General features: G+C 44.1%; 1 protein-coding gene across 5 annotated transcripts in view; it reads left to right on the top strand.

Annotated features, from left to right (window-relative positions):
- The window catches only part of TAOK3 (TAO kinase 3), a 1449622-nt gene that overhangs the window by 480172 nt on the left and 950212 nt on the right, over nucleotides 1-19238 (top strand). For 4 of the 5 annotated variants that reach the window (XM_086943286.1, XM_086943290.1, XM_086943288.1 and 1 more), the window contains 3 exons: nucleotides 2951-3162; nucleotides 17534-17605; nucleotides 17926-18027. In XM_086943286.1, coding sequence (XP_086799412.1) covers nucleotides 3043-3162; nucleotides 17534-17605; nucleotides 17926-18027 — 294 coding nt within the window. In that variant the 5' untranslated portion in view covers nucleotides 2951-3042. Of the gene's footprint in view, nucleotides 1-2501; nucleotides 2563-2950; nucleotides 3163-17533; nucleotides 17606-17925; nucleotides 18028-19238 lie in introns of all 5 variants that reach the window. The other variant, XM_086943287.1, reaches the window with a different exon arrangement.

The following is a 19238-nucleotide window of genomic DNA, read 5'->3' as shown; positions in this document are numbered from 1 at the left end:
ACATTTATAAAAGGCAAGCAGGCACCCTGGCTTCAGGGTAGGTATTGCCTGTGAGAGATAGTTCATAGCTACTGACCCTCCCAAGGACTGGATTGCTTGTTAGGCGTCCAGTTGGATTATTTCCTTACCCATTCCACCTGCAATTATATTATGGCACTTGGGAACATTTCTTCAGCAGATGCTTCCAATAACCATTTGCAGGATTGAAAACTTCATGTCAAAGTGGAAAGTTTTTTAAACTCTTTTGTTTCAGATATCTTTACAAAGTCTTTGCAGCACTTAAATGCATCATTCTGGCACTTCGAAAAAGAAAAACATAACTGATTAATGGTTCAATGTTAGATGACCAATGCGTGGGTCACGGTGAACTTTATCTTGAAATACCAAAAGGAGACAGGCAGACGAGACTGAGTAACAGTTCCAGTACCATGGTGTGCCATATATTCTTGAGTACTAATTAGACCATATCCCTTTTTTTCAGACCACTTACAGTATTTGCAGAATGGCATACCTCTACGTCCAAGCAGATCACAAGGTTAGATGATTGCGGAGAATGTATGACAGTATTTCGCATGTGTTCCGAACGCATGCATTCCGAACGCTATCTTCAGTACGAACGCGTCTTTAGGATACATTTGTTCAGTACACAACTGTCTATCGACTTGCCTTAAGGGGTGCTGGATGTTGGAATAGTTTAATTTACTATTCTAACTCCAGTCTTTGCAACAGTAGAGAAGTAGTTGGACTTTATATCCAACATCATCCCACCTATGCGCCCCAACTAAAAATAAGTCTTTGGTTTCAATCTCGTGCTGAACGAATGTGTGCTAATGCCGTGTTCGTTCTATTGATGGCCTATGTTTCCACAGCATGATTCCGGCTTTGTTCAAAAGGACGTTTCCTGATTACAGAGAGGTGATTATTCTTGGATGGCTTGTTACAATGAAATCTACTCAGTTTGGTATGGGCACTTCCAATGGTTCTTAGGAACTTGTCACCTCTTTATGCTGCTAATAGACTTTGCGTTAGCCAAATTACATCTGAGGCCATGGACCCATTAGATGCTGGTTATGTGAAGCGAGAAGTCAAACGCCTCCCGTTTTTCAGGTCTTACTTGAAAAGGTTGACATTTGATTCTTCCTAGAGGTTTGGGTTCAGACGATTCCACATTCTGGGACTCTGCAACCATGGATCTGCCTCAGTTTTGGTTTCTTTTGAAGGCTCATTGAAATATTAGGCTTGGCTCTATTACTTGTAGGTTTCTGTTGGGCACATATTGGGTGTCCAGTATCTGCAGGTATTATGATCTTCTTCCCCAGTAATCCTTGTACATTGTACATACATCTTTGCACCTGATTTCCGCATTTACTGGGAGCCAGTGGCATGTTTTCAATGCTAGTCTTATGTGGTTGTGCCGCTGCAGGTTCACTAATTTCTGATGGATTTCCTCACCTTAGAATATCTGACCGGTGCCAAACTGGATTCAGAGAATTTTGTAATAGTGCTCCTGCCTGCCAATAGGTGCATCGCTAACTCCATACTGCCCCAGAAATGAACGAGTGGTGGCACACAAGAGCTCCACTTCTGCATGGTGACATAAGTACTTTTCTTTCTGCACTTTCTGATGCTGTTCTAGAGCTCCACTTCTACCTTGTCGATTCTCTAATGACAGTGTAGTGTGTTAGAGAATGATATCTGCATCAAAAAAGACAGCCCAAACTGCTAGTCCATGTCTTCCATGAACCAGAACACAAGCAACCTCAGACCAGTTAAAAAAAAAAAAAAAATCTGTGTCCAGTCTGGCACCTGCGAATATTGCAAAGTTGAGTAATCGAAGGTTAAATAGAGTATCTACCAGAAAAAGCGTTACTGAAGGTAAGTTACTTGTATGTTTCGAGAAGAAGTGGTGAGTCCTATTTAGAAAATGCAGTGTATGGCAAGGCTTACACTTGATAAATGAACTGTGAGGGGTTGGGAGGGGAAGTGTGTTGGAGCAGTTGGTATGTATCGCAGATAGTTAGTAGGAAGTTGGCAGGAAAACACCTTCCAGGGTAATAAGCGAGTCTTGAGGCTCTTATTGAATGCTGAAATAAATGGTAACCATTCATGTGGAGACTAGGAACAAAAGTAGCTGTGTTGAATAAGGAATGTACATATGAGGCTTAGAGTTACAAAGCAGATATGTGACATGGAGCAAACAGTGTAAGCCAGGGGATGTGGTGGGGGAGGGGGCAGAGTACATTCTCATCTTGTTTGTGAGGTAGGGAGGAACCAGACCATGGATTACCTTTTGAAGACCAGTGTGAGTAGGATCCTGTTCTACATTGTTTGTTGAGGTGGACTGTGTCAAGGTAGGTGACATCAATGGGAAGGCTTGTGTAGCCCTTCAGTTTGTTGAATGCTAGAGGACTTATCAAGGTATTACCACCTTCTTTGCACTAAATCTCTTATCTTTCCTATCTCACTATTCTTCTACCCATATATTTTTTTCCTACTTTTAGAGTCGTGGGTGCAGGCTTATGATGGCATCAGGATTACTAATATGATATGGATACAATTTAGGTGAGCAGTTGCTGCATAGCAGTCAGAGGTGACTTAACTAAATTGGGACAGTGGTGATAATGTTTTACAATTTTTAAAAGTAGGATAAGTGAATCCTCATACTACTGTGAAAATTTAGTGTCATTTACATTCTCTGGAGAGAGGAGTTTTTCTTGGAAAATGGTATGCACTATACCTGATATAGTAATGTTTCCTTCTGGTGTATCTAATGCAATACTTAATTTGTGATCATGAATCTTGATGGTGCTTCAGGAATTGTATGCTCTGCATTTAAGCTGTAAAGTAAATTGGTCTCCATCACCACCTCTTCACACCATCCACTACCAAAGAGATGTATCCATATTCTAAACCAGCTTTCTGTGCTTGTTGATCCTTTGTTTTTTTGCAGGTGCTGAAGAGTAGTGGGACCGATCTCCTTTCGATGAGGGAGGAAACTGACTGGGAATTTAAAGAGCGATCTTGCTCCTAATACCAACCAACATGCGAAAGGGGGTGCCCAAGGACCCAGACATAGCCGACCTCTTCTATAAAGATGACCCCGAGCTGCTATTTACAGACTTGCATGAGATCGGACATGGCAGTTTCGGAGCAGTTTACTTTGTAAGTATGTGCTCATTCTGGAGTGGTGGCTTAGTTACTTTAATCTGGCAAGCAATTGACAAGAAATAAAGTTGAGCCTTAGGACAAAAAAGAGCCCACTGCAGGAGGGAGGCATAATTGATGGGCACATCAGAGTATAGTTATGTGCGGCTCATAAATGACCTCTTCAAAGGCCTTCACTCCATGTAGTAGAGGGCTTTGGATGATAGCAAGATCCTAGGGGGGGTCCAAGTCCTTGCCATGCCTGAATGTGGTCTGAGACGCACATGGCAGAGGTGATCGAATGATGGCTTGGATTATATCTGCTTGTGGTTGCAAGACATAGCCAAACTCTATTGAGAGAGGCTAAGATGATAGTCTCATCTAAGCCTTGGGTACAGCAGAGAGCCTTAAGGATAGGTCATAGCCTCAGATGATAACCACATACAGATATAGATCATAGTTGCATATAGCAAAAGGCATTCAGATTGTAGCCACAGCTAGATAAAAGCCAAACCAGCAAACTGCTGAGGTTCATAAGTTAGGTGCATCCTGATACAAGTGTAAAAACACGAGGGTGACCCCTTAGCTGCTAAGAGCAAGGGTACCATTAACAATATTAAAAAAAAGACTGCTCTTGGCGAAAAAATACCCAATCTATATATATGCAATTCCTATAAGCAATCACACCACAATACTTCACAAGTCCTGAAAAGGAGGAACCAAGGGATATGTGTGTAAACAAATGATTATTTTATTTAAAACATCATCAGAGTGTACATTAAATAGGTTACATTGAATACTTTTTGAGCCAAAAACATTAAAAAAAAAACATCATCAAAGACGGACAACAACATTTATAGACACAGAGGTAATGGTTATTTCACAAAGAATCCAAAACAGTATTGGCAACATCTAATTTTTACAAACAATACTATCCGTTCTTTGGATAAAACCCCTCAAAGACAAGTGTTGACGCGTTATGGTGGTACTCAAGAAGAATAATAAAACCACCTTCTTCAGGACAATATAAATGCTACCTCTCTTTCTTATGCTCAACCTCCACACTTGAGGTGGCGTTCACTGTAAGAAGCCATTCCTGTAACAATACTTGATAAATCGGCCAAAGTGAATAATTAAAATACACCCTTAATGGTATCAGGTTGCCAAAAGATTCTTAAAACTCCTTTTTTCCTTTCCAAGAGTAGTAGACCATTTGTAAAAACAGATCCTTTATCTTACAACATTCCGAAACCTGGTCCAGAGATAGGAACTAGTACAGTGGAGAGCTCTTGTGTTTAATACATGAAAAGAAAACTGTTAAAATTAGTAATTTCATGCAAAGCAACATACCCGCCTCTCAGCGCCTCCCCTCCCCATACTTCCACCCTCAACATCTGTTGCCCATATAAAGAACATATTACAACTAAGTTGAGGGGAAAAACTACACGGTCAAGAATCCCAGTCGCAGGTTGGAAAGATAACTGTGCCTGACTGCAGCATCTAACAGTTAAGATAGGAGCCCACATGTACAACAACTAGAGAAAGAGCATCCCTTTGCCGCTAAGCAGGTCCGCAGTCCTGCCACTAGTTATACATTACCACCTCTAGCAGGCCTCACGTGTAAAATCACGGAGAAGAGCCAATATAGTGTGTTCGGCTGTAGTCTCAGGGCATTTAGGTCAACGAGTCTGGCAGGCTCTCTGTTGATTTGAAGACCGCTGGAGTATCTGAGATGAATGCCTCATGATAATAGTCTATTATTCTCATCAGGATTGCTCTTCGGACCTGATGCTCCATTGCTAGTAGTAGGTACAGTTGCATTTTGTTGTCTTTGGCCACTTTTCCTATTCCATCATATTTGATTAAGTTAAGACCATGGTTCCTTCCTAATTTAAAGCTTACTTGGGGCACTACAGCTGAATAAAGTACTAGAGTAACAAACTGTAGACAAACCACACAGTTGCAGTGTCTATGAGGCAGGAACCTGAAAAACTCACAAAGCGAGTCCTCTGTGAAATGAAGTAAACCGAAAACCCACCAAATTACTGAGGTTAGGGCCAGATTGTAGAAACAGGCCACATTTTACTCCGAACAAAAAGTGCTATGACTAACCTTAAAGTGTCTCCAGCATCGGTATATTTGATAGAATTGTAAACTACTTTCCTCAAACTTGCTAATTTATTCTTTTTATTTTTTTACAGTTTAGTATAGCACAAACTCTGCCCAAGGGCATTGGAATGCTTTACGCAAGCACCAGATTATATTGCACAAGGTCAAATGCATATTTTTTTAGGCACACTTAGATTAAGTGATTTCCACAGTCACAGGATGTTGAGCCAAAGCCAGAACTTGAACCTGGTGATGTTGCGTGTTTATCTAGGTTCCTGATCGATACTGTGACCTTATGCCCCTATTCGGCTATAAATCCATTTATTCCCTATATTGGCATAACCGTTCAAGTGCGATTTTCTGAAAAGTCATCTCTGGCCTCACACGAACAGAGCCACATTCCAGCATAGTTCCCTCTGCCACTTCCTTTGCGACCAATTAGTGCAATGACAGAGCAGTAGTCACTATCTGATATTCCTAGATAACACTCCGAGTTCTTCAACAAGATAAAAACTTAGCAAACCTGGAAATCCCCGCTTGCTATGTTTTGATTAGTAATGGAACTCTAATGAGCAACTGATAACTATCACTTCCTAGTGACATCTTTAATTGACGTCTTATGTCCAGCAAACTTGCGTCAAACCCGGCACCTGTCAGGTATAAATATTACCAACGTTGCCTTAAGCAATGTGAGCTGTTGTGAGCTGTTGTGAGCTGCTGATGCTGGCTGCCTGCATGACCCTGTGTTGGTAAATCTAGCACTCTGTCGCTGCAGCCTGCTATCCTGTGGTGGTGAAGCTGCTGATACCATTATCGCCGCTAAAGCGCGACCTATGGTGCAGTACGCTTAAGGAGCTGAACAGCCGTCCCTCTGCGAAGACATCCAGCAGATTTCAGCTGCCCGCGGACGCTGTCCCCCCTCCTTCCTCGACGCGATGAAGAGACCCGCTGCCTTTCTCGTGCGGAGAAATCCAGCCACGGCGTTTCCGGTTTACCCTCGCGGGTGACTGGGATATCGAGAGAGACCCTGAAGGAGATACCAATCCTCCATCATTCTATTCAGAGGTATGGTGTTGACTAAACCCTTAGACGAGAATTCTTGAAACAAACCTTGGCAAAACCAACTTAACTTAAAGCTACTTACTTGCTCCCCTTTCACGTGTTAGGCTTAGGTCAGGCACACTGGGGTAGGCTTAGTTAGAAGCACCAGTTGAGTATGTTAGCCTAATGTATATATGACTGTATATATGTTTTATTACTTTTAAACCATTGTATGGCTAAGAAACCATATCAATGCTTTTACAGTTCTATTTCGCAATACTTATCTTACTGTACGTACTTTTTATAATAACAATTATTGCAATTGTGGCAATACATTTCTCTTGTACGAGAAGAAAGACTGTTCAATAAATGTTAACCCTTTATTGATACACGCCCGTCTCTCTATTCTCTACATCTCGTGAAAGTAAACTGCACTAGACTGACTGAGTGAAATACATGTCTATTGTTTCACACGACCCTAGAGATTGACTCTTGATCTGAGGAGCAAAGTTGTCATGTTGCACGGTTGTTGGAAAACTGAATCCCTTCTTTTCTGTGCCAAGGAAGCTGATCACTTCCTATGCAGAGAAGAAAGTTTCCAGTGACCTCTGAGCTAGTTGGTAACACAACCCAATTAAGTTTAGCATAGTCAGTGGAGGCCTGGAATATAAGCAGTTCCACGTCGATACTACTGTTTATGTTATTCCAATGCGCAGGGCCTAGTGGGAAACTAGGAACTACACTACAGTGACTCAGTTCCAAGGGCGGCAGCTGTAGCCTTTAGACTACATCTGCTCCTAGTCTATATGAAGCATAGAAATTATGGTATAGACCTAAAAACGTTTTAAGATGGTATTAAACATACAATAATTGTCAAATAATAATAATAAATGACAATATCTTTAAATTCCATAAGAGCTAGGTCAATAAAAATTTAACATTAAGCGTTCACATTTCATAATTCCAATTAATTATTAATCATTCGGGGTGACACTTAGTCAACAACAATACGAGTTTCCTGTGGCAATACCCTAGAACGAATACACCAGGTCCAACCCAAAAAATGGCCATAGCTATTGACTATAAAAGCGATGGATCTGTTGAAAGAACTCTTAGCACCTCTTTGTGCCTTCTGAAGCACGAGATTTCTTATATAGTGGACAAAAAAACAGCAGGTGGCTGATCGTCTCTCACCTGTCTTGACACCCTGGACAATCAGTCTCGGCCGGCCCTGCCCATTTGCTGGTAAATTCCCTGACAGGCAGGGTACCAACCCTCAACTGAAAATACAGCTTCCTATCAGATGGTTTCTCAATGGCATCCCAGTAGTGCTCTAAGGCCGGCATTGACTTAAAATCTAGAAACCGGCCAGTTAGATGCTTTACTGAGCCATTGGAACAGACAGAAACCTGTATCATTTCCCAATACACCTCCCTAAAGATCTTCTTTGAAGGGAAAATAGCATTAGGGGGGTCATTCCATAATTCACTCAGTCACAAGTTCTCTAGCAGCAATCTAATCTCTCTTAACCATTTCACCTTGTGGAAACGGTCACTATCCATTACATCTTTAATGCCCATGGCATAGTGAGATAATTCAGCCGTACTCCACAACCGCCGCCAATATAAAAGGGGGCTTAGTTTCACCAGGTCCGATACTGCTTTCCTCCCCAAATCAAGCAGCAGAGGGCACATAGGTGTGCTTTTAGGGACACTTATGACCTTAAGTAAGAAAGCATTTTCTGCTACCGTTAAAGTAGACACATTCGTGAACCCCCATAGCTCAGCTCCGTACAAACAGGAGCTTAAAACCTTCATGCTATAGATCTCTAGCAAGGGACTAATTGGTTTCGAGAGAGAAGTCTTAAATTCGGCTGCCAGGATCCCAGCCTGTTGTTTGTGCTTTAACGTGGCCACGTCAATTTGATTTGACCACTTCATATCAGTCTGCAGCGTAACCCCCAAGTACGTAAAAGCATCCACTTTTTCGAGAGGCGTTTTATCCATATATAACTTCCCCTGGAATTATCTATGTTTGTTAAAAGTCATATACTTTGTCTTAGTCATGTTGATTATTAGACCCCGATTTGAGCAGAACTCCTCAAACCTGCCCAAGGCTTTCTGCAGACCACTAGGTGTTTTTGCTAAAAACTAGCACTGGCCCAGCAGAGAGAGACTTTTTGTAGTGCCACAGCCAACACATTAAAGGTTCTGACAAGAGTCTGGCATTGTCCTTCAGAAAGATCTGTGCATTATATTTAAAGATCCACAGGCCTTGGTCCTTTCACTTTCAGCAGTGTTCTCAAGTCAATCTTGTTTACCTATTATAACAGGCCGGGTAATAAAAGGCTAAGGATATTAGGATGTCATCCTCTTCTGGGTGAGTGAGGAATAGGCTAGTTCCTATGATACCAGCCAAACTAAGTTTCAGTTACCGAATAGGGGTTCTGATAGATACATCTGCCGTGTGGATTCCTCACCTTGTGAATATCCCCCTTGCGTCAGCAACATTCGGAAATTCTTTTGTAGCCTCGCGCTGACGTGGACTCGGACGTCATAGAGACACGACATCGCTCGCGACTCCGCTGACGTCACCGACGCCTACAATAGGCCCACGCCGGCGTGATGACATCAGTTCCCTTTTTTCCGCGTCGTCAACGCTAACGGTTTAACGGGTTACTCTGTAGCTTCTAGTATCCTATTACTTTGTTTCCTCGATTCTCCTTTCTCTGGCCTTTTTGCTCGATTGTCATGTCGACAAAGAAGACAGGGTTTAAGCCTTGTGGAGAATGTGGGAAGATGATGTCCGTTACGGACCCTCACCAAGACTGCATATGGTGTTTGAGCTCGGATCACGACGTTGAAGGTTGTTCATCGTGCCAGAAGATGAATCCGAAGGCTCTTCGAGAGCGGGAATCGAAGCTCCTGGTGGCCAAGCTTAAAGCAAGTAAGGTTAGAAAGTCTTCGAAGCGCTCGAAGAGATCGAAGTCGAGATCCAGGTCGAGGTCTCGTGAGGCGTCGGCCTCGAAGTCCTCGTCTGACCACGCTTCTGGTTCTCGGAAAAAAACATAAGAAGAGGAGGCATGAATCCCGTCATCATTCAGGGGATAAGTCTGGTTCAAGATCAAGGTCTCCCAGGAGGTATACACCCGTTACAACGCAACTTTTACTCCGCACTACCATTACAACGCAGGCATTACAACGCATGACATTACAACGCATTGCGCTGGGGGGCGCTCTAGGATAAGAGGTAAGTTTAATTTACTATCCAACACCTTCCCTAGGGTCCACGGGGACTGGAGTTAGAATAGTAAATTATACTTACCACTATCCAGCACCTCAAAGCGCTATGCGTTGTAATGGTATGCGTTGTAAAAAGCGCGTTGTAATGGTATGCGGAGTAAAAGTATGCGTTGTAACGACATACATCCCTCCCAGGAGGGTGAAGTCGAAGGTGATTCCTCCACATGTGTCGGATCATGAAGGTGAGGCTTCGCCTTCGGAGTCGGTGGCCCATTCTCCGACTCCGGTTCCGGATCCGACTCCGTCTCCGGCTCATTCTCCGACTCCGGATGACGCCGGTGGAGTTCCTGTTGAGGGAGAGTCTTCGAATCCTGTTGAAGAAACAGATTCAAACCTACCTCGTGGTCATCCTGAGCATCCACCATTCCCGACTCCAGGTCAGGACCCTTCCGCGTTTTTAAACGCGATGTATGGTGTTTTCTCTAGATCATGGTTCCCATCTGGTGCGCCTTCGGGTCCCATGGGTCCTATGTCCTTTAATTTGAGTGTTCCTCACTCATATGCTCCGGCACCATTCATGCCGTTCATGCCAACCCCGACTCCGCTGTGGCAGTACCAAGCTCCACCAGGGTCGACGCCGGTATCGACGCCGGCCCGCCCGAAGTCGATGACTCCGGCTCCGACGTCACCGGCTCCAAGCAAGTCTATGGATCCTCCTTCCAAGCCCTCGGATTCGGTTCCGAAGTCGGCTCCGGCGCCGTCTGATTCGGCTTTGGATTCGGCTGCACTTCGAGTCAAATTCAGGTCTCGAAGAGAAGCTCAACGTCTGCTTGAACAACAGAGGGTTGATGAGTCTTCTTCTGACATGGAGGAAGGTGAGCTGGATGGGGGCAGTTTCGACGACCTGGCAGAGGCAAGTGGTCTCGAGTTTTCCCCGGAATGGTCTTTGCCTTCGGGATCTGATACTCCCTCCAGGGATGTTCAACCGTATCATGTTGTCATGAAGAAGGCAGCTGGACTTTTGGGTTTGTCTTTGCCTACTGTCGAATTTAAGTCGAATTTACTGACTGAGGTTCTTCATTCTCCAAGTCAGGCAGTGGAGCCTTTACTTCCATTTAATGAAGCCTTAAAGGAACCCATTATGGAAGTGTGGAAAAAGCCTTTCTCTGCTCCTGCAGTTTCCAAGAACATGGCTAGGAGATATAGGGTGGCTCCTGAGGACCCTGCATTCTTGTCATCACACCCGTCTCCTGAGAGCTTGGTGATTCAGGCTGCATGTTCTAAAAAGTCGATTGGGGCTTTTCCGCAGGTGCCTGGCGACAAAGAGGCCAAGAAACAGGACCAAATAGCTAAAAAGACTTTTTCTTCGGCTAGTATAGCACTGAAATCTACTAATGCCACTTGCCTTATGGGTAGATACATTCATGCTCTAATGGACTCTATGCGTTCATTAATCCCTAAGGTTCCAGAGGATAGCAGAAAAGACTTTGAGGAAGCCTTTTCTGATTCTCAAGCTGCTGCCCGTCAAGTCATCCAAAGCGGGCTTGATACTGCGGATTCTGTGGCGAGGATCATGGGCACTGCGGTTGCCACTAGGCGTTCAGCCTGGTTAAAGTCATCCGACTTTTCAACTGATGTGCAGTCTGCTTTATTGGATTTGCCTTTCAATGGTGAGGGGCTCTTTGGGAGAAAAGCAGATGCGGCCTTGGAAAGATTCAAGGACAGCAGGGCGACGGCTAGATCTCTTGGTCTTCAGGTCAGAGGCTCTACGACCAGGAAATTTAGAGGTTTTGGCCGCTCCTTTCGTACTTATAGACAAGGGCAGCAGCAACAACAGCAGCAGCAGAATACCCCGTATAGATCATACCGGGAGAAGCAGAGAGCACGTCCTCGAGGGCGTCAGCCCAATTCCTCCTCTACCTCCACCAACCCCCCAGCCACAGAAAAGCAGCCCTAGATCCGCCATTCAGGATCATGTAGGCCCAGTGGGGGGCCGGCTTACCCACTTTCTACGAGATTGGGAATCGGTTACATCAGATCTTTGGGTTCTCAATCTCGTAGAAAATGGGTATGCCCTTCCCTTTCGGGAATTCCCTCCCAATTACCCTCCTTGCCAAGGGTATTGCTCAGAGGAACATCTGTTTCTCCTTCAGGAGGAAGTCCAAACTCTATTGAGGAAAGGTGCGATAGAGGTGGTCCCAGAGCGGGAAAGGGGTCAGGGATGCTACTCCCGGTATTTCCTGATTCCCAAGAAGGATGGCAGGCTTCGTCCTATCCTGGATCTCAGGATCTTGAATTACCTGAAGCAGGAGAAATTCAAGATGCTCACCCTTGCGCAGGTTCTTCAGGCTCTGCTGGAAGAAGACTGGATGGTGTCGCTCGACTTGCAAGATGCGTATTTCCACATCCCCATCCTGAAGTCGCACAGGAAGTATCTCCGTTTTACGGTGGGATCGCAGCACTATCAGTTTGCGGTCCTTCCGTTTGGACTTACTACTGCGCCTCGAGTCTTCATCAAGGTGATGGCAGTGGTGGCGGAGCATCTCAGAAGATCGGGGATTCCTGTATTCCCCTATCTGGACGACTGACTGATCAAAGCGGAGTCGTCGGAGATTGTGCTTCATCATCTGCAGGAGACAACCCAGTTGTTGTACAGGTTGGGTTTTTCGATAAATGTACCCAAATCTCACCTGGTGCCCTCCCAGCGCAACCTGTTCATAGGTGCTGTACTGGACACAACTGTATGTCGTGCATTCCCTCCACCTCAAAGGATTCACGACATACAGGATATGATTCCTTTATTCTACAATGGAGCGGTTGTTCCAGTCCTGAAGGTCCTTCGCCTGCTCGGTCTGATGGCTTCTTGCATTCTCCTGGTCAACCGTGCACGCTGGCACATGAGGGCACTCCAGTGGTGCCTCCGCAGGCAGTGGTATCAGCACAACGGAGATCTCAGGGAGTCAGTGAAGATCTCCAGAGAAACTGCAGCGGATCTGTCTTGGTGGGGCGTGGAAGGCAACCTGTCTCAGGGGAAGCCTTTTCATCTGCCTCCTCCGGTGGCCACGGTGATTTCGGATGCATCCACTCTAGGGTGGGGTGCTCATCTGGGGGATCTGGAGGTCAAGGGTCTTTGGTCTCCAGAGGAAAGGTTGCTTCACATCAACCTTCTAGAATTGCGGGCGATTCGTTTAGCGCTCAAGGCCTTCCTCCCTTTCCTTCGTGGTCAGTCAGTTCAAGTCTTGACGGACAACACGACCGCAATGTGGTACATCAACAAACAGGGAGGAGTGGGGTCGCAGTGTCTCTGCAGGGAGGCACTGCGTCTCTGGTCCTGGGTTCAGGACCATCAGATTTGTCTGATGGCAAATCATCTGGCCGGGGTTCTGAACGTTCGGGCAGACGGTCTCAGTCGGCAGTTCTCTGCCGACCACGAGTGGAGGCTTCACCCGGAGGTGGTTCACAGCATCTTTCGGATGTGGGGGACTCCTCGGGTGGACCTGTTTGCCACTCGCGAGAATGCTCACTGCCCGTCATTCTGCAGTCTCCAGTATCCGATGCAAGGAGCCTTGGGGGACGCGTTTCAGTTGAGCTGGGGAGGTCAGCTCTTTTACGCGTTTCCTCCCATACCCTTGATTCCTCGGGTTCTGAGGAAGATTCGCCAAGACCGGGCCCAAGTTATATTGGTCGCCCCGGATTGGCCAAGAAGGGTGTGGTATTCAGATCTTCTCCACCTCTCCTCTCACCGGCCGCTCAGTCTCCCTCTCAGGGCAGACCTCCTCTCTCAGATGGAGGGGCAGGTTCTACACCCCCACCTCCAGACATTACACCTTCATGCCTGGAGATTGAGCGGGGCAACCTGTATTCCTTTTCCCTCCCACCTGACGTTGTGGATGTCATCCTATCCGCCAGGCGTGACTCCACTAAGTCCATCTATTCTTATAGATGGTCGAAATTTGTTGAGTGGTGTAGGGAGAAGTCTATTGACCCTGTGAGAGCTCATTTATCTGATATACTTCTGTTTGCTCTTTCTCTGGCGCAGCAGGGGCTTGCTGTTGCTACTGTGAAGGGCTACCTTTCAGCGCTGTCAGCTTTTCTCTGCTTGCCTGATCAGCCGTCTCTTTTTAAGTCTCCCGTGGTCTTGAGATTTTTGAAGGGCCTTACAAATAAGTTCCCTCCTTCACCTTTTATTGTGCCTCAGTGGGATTTAAATCTTGTTTTAACCTTTCTGATGGGTGCTCCGTTTGAGCCTCTTCACAAATGTCCCATGAGGCTTCTTACCTTTAAAACAGTCTTCCTCGTTGCAATAACCTCGGCAAGGAGGGTAAGTGAGCTTCAAGCTCTGAGTTCTAAGCCCCCTTTCCTGACCATTCATGCTGATCGAATGGTTCTCAGGACCAGGGCTGCTTTTCTGCCTAAGGTGGTGACTCCCTTTCATTTGAGTCAGTCCATTACCCTACCTTCCTTTTATCCTCCCCCTCACCCTTCTAAGGAGGAAGAGAGACTGCACCGCCTGGACCCTAAGAGGGCGGTTTCCTTTTACTTGGACAGATCCAAGGATTTTCGTTTGGAGGACCAGCTTTTCGTTGGGTTTGCTGGTTGCAAGAGGGGAAGAGCGGTCCATAAAAGAACCTTATCAAGATGGATCGTTCTCTGCATTAAGATCTGCTACTCTTTGGCCGGTAAGGAACCTCCAGAGGGTATAAGGGCTCATTCTACAAGAGCTAAGTCTTCGACCTCTGCGTTGGCTAGAGGTGTGCCTGTTGAGGATATTTGTAGAGCGGCAACTTGGTCTTCCCTCCACACTTTCGCGAAGCATTACTACTTGGACACCGAAGTCAGGAGGGACGGCCACTTTGCGCGCTCTGTCCTTCAGGATTTCCTGGTTTAGAAGAGTGGACACCCTCCTCCGGGAGTGGGGACTGCTGTGGGACTCTATTCACAAGGTGAGGAATCCACACGGTAGATGTATCTATCAGAAGAACAAGTTACTTACCTTCGGTAACGCTTTTTCTGGTAGATACAATATCTGCCTGTGGATTCCTCACTGACCCACCCGCTTCCCCGTTGTCCACTCTTCTATGCCAGAGTTATTGTACTGTAATGTATATTTATTTTGTTGTCAAGGAAATGTTTCAATTGCTTTCCTGCATTTGCTTTGCACTGTGTGTTTTGCCTTGACTATTGTGTACTGTGTATACTTTGTATATATTTACTGTCATTGGTCTGTCCGTGTGCCTCGATGGCACAGAAAAAAGGGCGGAACTGATGTCATCACGCCGGCGTCAGCGTCGCGGAGTCGCGAGCGATGTCGTGTCTCTATGACGTCCGAGTCCACGTCGGCGCGAGGCTACAAAAGAATTTCCGAATGTTGCTGACGCAAGGGGGATATTCACAAGGTGAGGAATCCACAGGCAGATATTGTATCTACCAGAAAAAGCGTTACCGAAGGTAAGTAACTTGTTCTTTAGAGCCAGAACGGAATGTTAAACCTGTTGCACCATTATGGAGATCTGTAGCTATCCATTACCATATTCACAGGCATTACAATCCTGGCTCCTAGAGTTTATTCCATTCACTGTGTTTTTTATATGACAAGAATACTCTTTTACTTTGTTTTATACCAGCTATGCCTCCTGTTTCAGTTCTGTGAATCCAGTAACACCGTTACTTTTAGATAAATAGTGGTCCTCTTAGCAATACTACTGCTTTTTTCTCTAAACGTGCTACTCAAATTACTACTCTAGATAAAACCTCTTGTGTCTCTACTACTTGTTGCAAGCCTACTTTTTATACCATAACTAGAACTGCTACCAATAATTGTACAGCTGCTTTTAAACAAGGGTAACAAAAAGATTTTTGGGTAACTCAATCAACCCTTGTAGGCTTGGGCAATGAATAATATATAAAGGAGGGGGGTTGCTACAAGGGATTTTGTTTGTTGAATATTTCAAATGATTTATCAGATAAATCTTAGAGGTTAGTTGGCAACAATCTACCTCACATGTATCCAAAAGGATAACTCCAAACAATGTGAATATGGATAGTAATACATAGAGTAGCAAATTAATTTGAGAAAGCACACAGGAGATCCTGTTTATATGAAAATATATTCGTATTATTTCATTAGAATCAATTCAAGGGGATACAATGAACAAATCAATATAAGCAAGAATTGTGATGAACAGATGTAAGATTGAATTAGCAAATCAGTTCAAAACAAGACATCAACTCCTCAAAAAATAAAGAGAATAACTACGATCAACAATGAACAGAAGTTACTCATAAGAAAATTTTTAAACAAGGGTAACATCTCTTGCAGCTTCCCATCATTACATTTTCCTTATTTTTGATCACTTACTTTCAGATATCCAGCAAAGGTTAACCCCTGTGAATAAGACAAACTATGTATAGATCACACAATGAAATTGATTATATTTGTTGGTATTCATTTAATTAGCTCTTCTACCAGACACACTTTACATAGTAATTGAAAGTTAGTGTTGCAATTACATAGGTTGATATTTCACACAATAGTATATGAGAAGCAACATTTAGAAAGTTTACCTACACAAATATGTACATTTGAACAATGTTGGTACACATTGGGAAATGGGTGTTGATGAAGTATTTAAGTTTCATTTTGTGAACAGAAAAGAAAGTATGGCACATATATGTCCATGGAGCTCCATGAACCATGGAAAAGTTACATGGAGTTCAAAAGGCCTAAATCTCAAAGAGTCTTGTTGGAATGGAGCATGGCAAAGGGTGACTTTTGTACAGTGAGGAGGTTGAGGTTAACCGAGGGAAGGGTTCCTTACTGAGGTGTGTCATATGAAAAGCTGGGAGACTGACAAGAGGTCATTGGAGTGTCAGTGTTGAAAATTAATAATTGGAGGTCATGTTGTGTTCTGAGGGTGACGGGGAACTATTTGGCTGGGTGTTTTTTGGGAGAGGTGGATCCTTGGTGATGGATAGTGCTGCCCAGTGGTAAATGTATGACTTTGAATATTAGGGGAATCTGGCTCATAATGTATTAGGTACTCCAAGTTGCTCCTAACTGCGATGTTAATCAACAATATAACAATGTGGAAGAGGAGTTGCAAGTCAATGTTTTTGATATTTGATAGTTAAACACTGACAGACAAGGAGGTGGAGGAGATGAGACTCCAGCTTTATGGAGAAATTAAATTAAGCACCAAGGTTCCTCACAGATGGGAAGAGATTTGGGTAGGTTAAGGGTTGGGGGACAGATTAGCCTGGGCAGCAAAGTCAGTTAATTGATAAAGTTTTCAAGTTAAGAGCAGGGGATTGCAGTGTTTCTTAGTGTTGCATGACTGTGAGTCAGTGGTTATCAAGAGGAGCTACGATGGAAGGGGAAGGAAAGTAATGCCTGTGTGTTATCTAAGTAGAGATAACTTGAAAGGGCAAACAAGCATATCTCTGAGAGATGATCTAGTGTGAAGGGGAAATAAGAGGTGGCAATGTACACATCTTTGGAGCTCACCATCTTAGAGTGTGATTGGTGGCGAGAAAGACAGATTAGCAGGAGACACGAGTGGTTGGAGAATTCAAGAGCCTTGTGTGCAATGCAAGTGAGGGAAAAAGTTTGAAAATGTATAATTTGTTGATCAACAGTGATGAATCCAGCAGAGATGTCTAGGTGGGTGTGAACAGAGGAGAGAGGCTTGTGATTTCGATGTAAACTGTTCTCAGTTTAATTTTAAGGAATTCACATAGTACCATTTGTCGTCAGTTGTTTGCCCTAAATTAACTTAATTTCAAAGCTATTTCCCTGAAGCTCTTGTGTTCTGTGTAGACCAATTTGCAAAGGTCCACTTCGTGGTTAACCTAGCTAGCATAACCTTTAGTGCTGGGTACTGCACCTTGATGTTAACTACTGCATTCCACAATAGAGTGCTAAAACATCTTTATTTTGCTCCACATATGTGTTCTGTGTCATCTCATTCCCTGACTTGCAATTTATTATTTTCTTTTAGGCCACTCATGTGGGTACCAATGAGGTTGTGGCTGTTAAAAAGATGTCCTATAGCGGGAAACAGACAAATGAGGTAAGACTGAGAAGTAAATGGCTTGATTTGCTTCTTAAGGGTACAATGAGAAAGGAGTAGAAACAGTAAGGGTAAAGAAGAAATGGTCAACTTTACAAGAACTTTGTCTAGTGAGAAGAGCAAGAGTATCAAATGAGCGACGTGGTCCTTAGATGTAGTGTGAGAAATGGAATGACTAATAAGGGGTCCTGAATTACAGTTTAATGTTAAGGACAAACACAGGTCTGTTTGTTTGGCTTGGTTTATTTTTGATTTAGTTCTTGTGTTTGTCACTTTTACCATTTTAAGAAGCATATAATTTATTTTCTTCTTTCTCATAGAAATGGCAGGACATCATTAAAGAGGTGAAGTTTTTACAGCAGCTCAAACATCCCAACACCATAGAGTACAAAGGATGTTACCTCAAAGAGCACACTGCCTGGGTAAGTGTAGTCTTAAGGCATGCTTACTACAGGAAAACTAAAAGAAATAAAAATGGACAGTACTTAGAGCATGCTCTTTAAAGTGGCATGAGTCTGAGCGCCAATGTGTTTACTGTGAAATTGGGTGCTTGGGGCATGTGGCGATTGCTGCAATTTTTTTTATTTATGCATGTTTATATAGAACTAAAATTACCCAAAGGTGCTAAAGCACTTAACAGGCGAGAGCTTTAGTGACATGGAAGTTACAGATAGCTTAAGAACCACAATACAGCAAGTAATTACAAAGGTTGTAAGTAAATGTAAATGTAAATTGATACTTGTATAGCGCACTACTCACCCGCAAGGGTCTCAAGGGGCTTGCAGGAATACCACTGTGGAACCCATCCTGGCTTTCCCTGTGAGGCGTCCACTCCTGGGCACCCCCAGGGTGAAGGCCAGGCATCCTTAGTACCACAAGTTAGATCATTACATAAAACATAATGTACAAAAGGTGTAAAAAGGTTGTAGCAATATGCAAGGTATACATAAAGTATAGATAGATATAAAAAGGTTGTGGTAGTATACAGCTCTAAAAATGTTGAGGTAGTATAGACGTCTCTGCCAAGAGTTGATTACAGCGTTTTAGCTAAAATACCATTGGAAGAGATGGGTTTTAAGGTCTGTATTGAAATTCGTCAGCAAGATACTCGTGCGCAAATATGGGGGGTAGTGAATTCCAGATTCTGGTTTCCCCTCACGAAAAGGATTGTGCCATCAGTTGTTCCTTTTAAAGGATGACGATGGTCTGGAGCTGCATGTTAGTTTGAGTTTGTCTGCCAGGTAACAGGAGTGGATGTGTGCTGGGTGATGTAGGGTGAAGTGTTGCCAATTGATGAACCCTTTCATCATTTGACAACACTTGGAGAGGTGTGATCAACATGACGTAATGTGGTAATTCCTTTTGGCCCATCAGATGTACCGTGCTGCAGAATGTAGGGTTGTTTTCAGGGGGCTGAGATGGGTTTTGGGGAGACCAGTCAGGAGAGAGTTGTAATAGTCTATTTTGAGAGCACCATTGAATGAGCAAGAGATTTAAAAGCTTGTTCTAGAATGTAACTTCCCCTAAACTTTTTGCCAACTTCCTCCAGTGTTTCTTTGGCTCCCAGTAAGGCTGTACGCAACCTGGGAGTCATGTTTGATAAATTAACACTGGAGAAAGATGTCAATAAGAC

Source organism: Lissotriton vulgaris, chromosome 11 (genome assembly GCF_964263255.1).
Source record: "Lissotriton vulgaris chromosome 11, aLisVul1.2, whole genome shotgun sequence".
NCBI lineage: Eukaryota > Metazoa > Chordata > Amphibia > Caudata > Salamandridae > Lissotriton > Lissotriton vulgaris.
This window is presented reverse-complemented; position numbering and strand designations above follow the sequence as displayed.